The sequence below is a fragment of the Amblyomma mixtum genome, chromosome 3 (assembly GCF_055824585.1).
Source record: "Amblyomma mixtum isolate Tamu chromosome 3, ASM5582458v1, whole genome shotgun sequence".
NCBI lineage: Eukaryota > Metazoa > Arthropoda > Arachnida > Ixodida > Ixodidae > Amblyomma > Amblyomma mixtum.
In genome coordinates this window covers 43,759,220-43,765,641 of record NC_143014.1, presented here as the reverse complement: position 1 = coordinate 43,765,641, position 6,422 = coordinate 43,759,220, and the positions used below count along the sequence as shown (strand labels likewise).

The 6,422-nt window shown below is 42.9% G+C and overlaps 1 protein-coding gene across 3 annotated transcripts in view; it reads left to right on the top strand.

Annotated features, from left to right (window-relative positions):
- Positions 1–515: 515 nt before the first annotated feature.
- The window catches only part of Pstk (Phosphoseryl tRNA kinase), a 39,409-nt gene continuing 33,502 nt past the window's right edge, over positions 516–6,422 (top strand). For 2 of the 3 annotated variants that reach the window (XR_016290181.1, XM_089578942.1), the window contains exons 1-3: positions 528–978; positions 5,001–5,250; positions 5,902–6,085. Coding sequence is in view for 1 of the 3 variants with exons in the window: in XM_089578942.1 (XP_089435068.1) it covers positions 790–978; positions 5,001–5,250; positions 5,902–6,085 (623 nt within the window). In the remaining 2 variants the exon portion in view is untranslated. Of the gene's footprint in view, positions 979–5,000; positions 5,251–5,901; positions 6,086–6,422 lie in introns of all 3 variants that reach the window. The other variant, XR_016290182.1, reaches the window with a different exon arrangement.

Sequence of the window (6,422 nt, the reverse complement as noted above, 5' to 3'; positions counted from 1 at the left end):
GCTTGATCAACTTTTACATTTTATTTTAATTACCACACAACTTATAATTAACAGTTTGTGCGGACACTTATGCGGACAACTTCCGTCTACAACTTCCGCCCACGCCACTCACGAGCCATGAAGGGCTTTCGCCTTAAAATGTAAATAGGGTGCCAAAGTAATAACCGTTCGGCAGCTGCCAACACCAAGCGCCTGCACTCAACAGACGAAACTGTGGCAGAATGTATACGTCTGCTGTTATAAATCGCGGTAAAACTCTTTCACTTGAAGACGTAAGGCGGGTTCAGGGAAAAGCTGTGCTTTTCGGTATTTTATTCCCATTAAAGCCCGATATGCCATTTTCACGAACATAAAAGCGCCACTGTTTTCGTCTGAGAGCTCTAACAGCGGGCAATGCACTCTTTGCGGTCGTCTGCTAGGAGCGCTCATGTGGCTCATTTTTATTTATTCACTTATTGTTATTATTAATATTGTTTTTATTGTTACCTTTATAATTTTTTCTTTAATTTTATTTCATTCTTCAACGTTTTGAGCACCTGTCAGTCGCCGCCTGTGTACGTGTGTCTTGGCTAGTCTTGGCTATGGTGGCTAGTGTTGGCCAATCTCCCGCAGTGGATACGCGCGATAATCTTGAGGAGAACATGTGTGTCAGAGCTGTATCAGAGCTTTGTGAGATCCTAGAGGCTTTATGTGAGATTAGAGCCATGAGAGCTTTGTGAGTGGCTTTGTGGGTGCCTCCTGGATATTTCTCTAGAGCTTGTGCTGGAGGTTTCTCTTTCCTGTTACATTATGGGTACAGACTGTGCGTCGGTGCTGATGCTCTTCTGTGGGTTACCGGCGAGTGGGAAAACTACGCTTGTGCATAACATTCGCGCAGCGTTAGGAAGTCGTCCATCAACATCAGCACGCGGCCTGTCGTGGTGCCCGTTTGTGATCTGCTATGATGAGCTTGTAAGCAAGGAAGTTCAAGCTGAAATGGTAAGCCACTTCATTAATATTGCTGAGTTACGCGCACACGTACTGTTTATTGAGGAACAAAATTAATGTGCCGTTCTGTGAATCTTGCAGTAACCATTAGGCATTCAAGGCACAACATGATCTAGCAGTGGGGTGCTTTGTAATTCTGGAAATTCTTAATTTACATGCATACCGTTTACAATTGCGTGCGAACCGAGAAAGTGTCATACGAAAACTGCAACTCACTGTGGGACTGCCCTGCTCTCAAAAGGATCCGACACCTGAATGTAGCGGGAGGGACCGTACCATCGCTCACTATTGTACTTCATAAAATCATCTTACCTGTAAAGACTTTTTTTTTCTGAATACGTTCTGTGTGGTTAGTTTCTGGTTTGGTATGTGGATCCTAAACTACATCTGCGTACTCAAGCAACGGGTGTACGAGGGATGTGTATGCAACTAGTTTTGTATTGTGGTACAGTGTTTCAAGCAGTGCCTAAACAACCACAGTCATTTTGATGCTGCGGAGACTATGCTTTTAATGTGAGAGTTCCAGCCTAATGTAGAGTAAACTCATCAGTGCAGACAATTTGGTTATTGTTAATATTGTATACATAAGGAAGTGTTTTTTTTATGTGTTACTGTTGTTTGAGTACATTTTGAGATATTTGAGGTCATCTCCCACATGTGGCACCAGTTAATAATTATTTGTGTGGCATGATCTTCAATTGTTTCAGTGTTGTGGTATACAGTGCAATCGTCTGCAAAAAAGCAACTGGGCACAGGAGAGTCAGTGGCCAGGTCATTCAGATAAACAGGAAAAAGAAGGAGCCCAAGTACTGAGCCTTGAAAAATCCCAGAAATCAATGGTGCTGTTTGTGATTTAGATTTTGCTGTTTTGACATACTGACGGCACTTTGAAAGATGCGAGTCAAGCCACTGTACAATTTGGTTGTTTTTTAACAGGGTCCTTAGCTTTGTCATCAAATTCGAGTGGGTCACTCAGTTGAAGGCTTTTTGGAAGTTGTGAAAAATTACATCTGTTTGCCTGCCTTTGTCCGGTGTTGCGAAGAATTCATTCATAATATGAATTAAAGTAGACTCCCTTTAAGATGAACTTGAAGGGATCAGAAAATTTTTTCATCTTATTAGAAGTTCGTCTTAATAGAAGTGTCCATAAAAAAAAAAAAATGTGTGAGCACGCTAGGTGTGTCCGTATATATATGTTACATGAAAGGAATGAATAAAATTGCTTTTCAGAGAGAGGATAATTGCAAGTAGAGCATTTATTCCACCATACACCAAGTGAGCTGAAGACAGGACATGGAACACGGTCACATTATTTTACTTGAAAATGTGATTGGTCTAGTTTTCTTTTTCACCATCTCTTTTTCTCACTGTATCCACAGCAGCTGCTCTTCGTGTGTGTGTTTTCTTATGATTTTTGCTTCCCATCTTGCTCTGAATGCATGCTTCGAATATGCCCAGCAGGGTTGCCGTGCGTCTCTCTCTTATCTCGCGCTTTCTGTAGTGTAGCCATTACCAACTCCACCAGCACACACACGGCACACCTTTTAGTACGCCGCAGGCAATGCACGCGGTGACAATATCTGGCCATCTCTGCACAGCGATAACACAAGTTGCGACATTCTGTCAGTGTAAAATGTTGCCCGAGAGTCTTTTATCCCCAAGTAGAATAGCGGATGCACTTTGTGCATATGCACCTTTTAGTCTGTGGGGGGGGGGGGGGGGCAACGCACTGCACGTTGCGCGTGCGATGCCAAAATCTGACCATGTCAAGCCTGTGTGCTATTGCCATGCCTTCGTGTCGACAAGAAATCTCCCCCAAGAGAGTGTCCTCCTACAAAACAGCTTCCCCACATTTTTGTGCGAAGGTGCATGGGAGCCGTCTTGTGCGGGTGTATTTTCTTGTGTAGAAGCATTTTATTTATTTTTGTTTCCTTCATAGTTCTGCGCAAATTCCCTGTGAGTGCCATTGGGCAGAGTCGCCGTAGTTTGCGATCGCTGCGAAAGTTCATCTTAACCGAAGGACACGCGAAACAGTTCGTATTAAGTGGATTTTTTTACACTGAGTCCTATGGGAAACCAACCAAATGGTGTCAAATATTCATCTTATGTGAGAATTCGGGGCTCTGAAAGGGGCTCAATAAAGTTGCGATATGCTTGAGATGTTAAAGCATGCCGTTTCATGAATATTGTCCAGCAGGATTTTTTTTAATGCGCTTTGTAGAAGCTGAGTTAGCTGAGTCAAAATTTGTATTTCAGCGTCTTTGCGCCTTTCTCTCTCCTCTCGTAACTTTTTGCATGCTGGAAGGTCGGCGCTGCTCCGCTGGCCCCACCTCTGGGGGCAGAGCGTGCTGACCGCCCAGAGCTACGCGGCTTATCGGCCGCGGCCATGGTAGCTGCCTGACGTCTGAAGGAATGTAACCAATAGGCACCTCTCATCTTGTATATGCAAGTTCAAGTGACGAAGGAGGGAGCAAGCACGAAAAAGTCGCTGGAAAGGGCTCGCCAACTTTGGCGCGTGATTGTGGGTCCTCTGCTGCGTGTAGAAGTGTATTGTTTGGCTCAGGTTTTCCTGACAACACAATGCACTGATTAAGCGAGTTGATGTGCTCTCCTCAGAAGGTGTTTCAGAGCCCCTTTAACAAGAGTCTTCTGTAGTTGTGACACCATCGATAGGCCATGCTGAAAAGCATGCTGGCTGTTCGCGAAAAATGAGCTCACGTGTTTAAAAATGAAATGTTCAATAACCTTGCTGGTGGTGCATCGCAGAGAAGTCTGCCTATAATTGGTCACAGTATGCTTATCACCAGATTTGAAGATTGGAATGACCTTTACTATTTTTCAGTCTTTAGTAACTTCACCTTTCTGCAGACTTACACAGAAGATAATGATTAAAAGGAGCAATTTGGGACATCGTCCAGGCTGGTTGGCTTCTAAGTGTCGAGGTGAATTAGTGTGGAAAAAATGCCCAGTTCATTTATAAGGATTTCAGATATATCTAAGCTTCTGCCTTTGAATGCGACAACAATATCTCTTTTGCACAGAAATGCACTGGAAAAAAGTCGTTAAAATCTGACGCTATTATACTTGCGTCCATAACATCAAAGTTGTTCAGGCAAATTTTGCTTACAGGATCTTTCTTGTCTGTTAGGTGCCTCTAGAACTTTTTGAGGTCACCAGTAAGGAAGTGGCGCATCTTTTTATTAAAGGGGGATATTCAGATAATTTAATATTTTTCTGCAACTTTTCCTGAGGAACCTGCAAGTTTTACCTTGTCTGTGGATGAGCACTTCATGCGTGTTTAATGTGACGGATTAGTTGAATAATTTCGCATGTAATTAGACCTGCTTACTTTTTTAAGAGGATCATACTTTTGTACACACTCATCGACCGTGTGCTTAAAATGCATCTTTAAATCTGCAACATTTGAGGTACCTTCCGTAGACACTTCAGTTTAGTTTGAGGGCGTCTTGAATACTAGTGTTGTCATTGGGATTACAGTCTAGAAACATGGTTTTTGTCCCTTGCATCTAGGGCCATTGAGTTCTTTGAGGACTACCACGTTGTGATTATTGACTGTGAAACGAGGGCAGCTAACTGCGTCAGAAAGAAAAAGAAGATCAAGGCAAGAACTTTGGTCTGGTGTGATTGTTGTTGGGTTTATCTATCACTGGCTTGAAACTGTAGGCAACGTCAAGGAGTAAGTTCAAATGATGACTGGAAGGCAAGTTGAAATCGCCACCCATGATAATATGTACGTGGAATTTGCTAATTAAGGCTGTGATGTGGGCAAGTTGTTACTGATTCATGGTTTAAAAGTGTGGGAAGACACGACAAACCAACACGCAAAACAAGCGCTGTTTCACAAGTGCTGTTGTGAAACAGTACTGTTTTTGAAAATCTTGCATGATGACGTCTCCGTTGCTGTCTGTGTACTCATGGAACTTTGTTGCTGAAAAGTTAGTTAATTGGGTTGGTTAATTTGCAGCTTTATTTTGCTGTATTTCTTGATGCAGGCTTCCAGCAAAGGCCTCACTAAAGAATGCCGGCAACATTTGCTTGAAGCTGCTGATTGCTACATTGGACAGCTTTGTGGCGACAACTATGAGCCAAGCCATGTGTACGAGGACCCTGTGAATGAAATGCTTGGCCGCTTGTTGGCTGCCCCAAGGCAGATACAACCCAATGAGAAGGCTTTGATAATGGTTGATGACAATCTCTACTATCGGAGCATGCGTGCGGCGTGGTTTAAGCTGGCCCGTAATTGTGAGTTTGCAGATATCTTTTGCCAGTGTTACTTTTAGCTGGCTAGTTTTGTTTGTGGTCTTGACCCTACAGATCTGGCTTCTGGCTATGATAGTTGCATTTAAAGAGCAAGAGACTTGTCAGACACCTATGTAAAACTTCTGACCTAATTTCAAACCTTCATAAATCAGTTCAATGAACTCAGCTAGTTAGTTAACTATAATATGGAAATACTTTTAAGTGGTGAACAAGATGCTTTGTTGCGCCCTGTTATAGTGCTCCAGTACATTTTAAACTTTGGTTGAAGTTGTATGGAACACTCCAAACAGGGTTCTGTGTACTGTGGAAGCTTCAATGTGGGTGGTATTTTAATCTGTTGAATTCATTGTTTGGACAATTCTATTATGAAAAGGTTTAATTATGGTCATTTAATTGGCAGCTAAAAAGTGCTGCTACTCGTGCAAGACAGTTGCCATTGACTACACATAGTTCTTGCCCTTGTACAAAACATAGTTTTCACCTTGGCCCTCTATGTTACACGGCGTGCCTTGTTTGCCTGCTACCTCTTGCATTGGTTTGCAATTAAGTATGAAGTGGTGTATTACATGGGAGTGCATGTATGGGGTTTTTGTGTACCTTTCTCTGTATTGTGCTTGCTCTGTACCATTTCAGATTCCTTGGGCTTCTGCCAGGTGTTCCTGCTGTGCACAGTGGAAGAAGCTGTTCGAAGAAATGCCAGTCGTGCCTTTTCTGTTCCTGAATTGACAATTAGGACCATGGCGAAAAAATTTGAGGCACCTCGTGATGAGCCTTGGGAACAGCTCACAGTAACTGTGGACGGGACACCAGGCAGCATGTAAGTACCTTGCTGCTCTCTTGAGTGTAACAGCCTGCTCGAGGGTGTGCACCATACATGTAGGGCTCGTTGTCAGTGTCTGAATTTTCTCAGTACTTTTTCTCTATCCAGAAAGCTTGCCGAGCTTATGTTCGCCTTTGAAAACAGCTTGAATTAGAAATATTATAGCGCAAACAAAGACACGGACAAAAAAGAGAGGAAACACACACACAAGCGCTAACTGTCAACTGAATTTATTCGGTGAAAGCCACACCTTTTATAGGCCGAAGGATCGTGAGAAAAAATGACAAAAAAACAAAACAAAGGTTGAGTCAGAGCCATCAAATCGCGAGCGCAT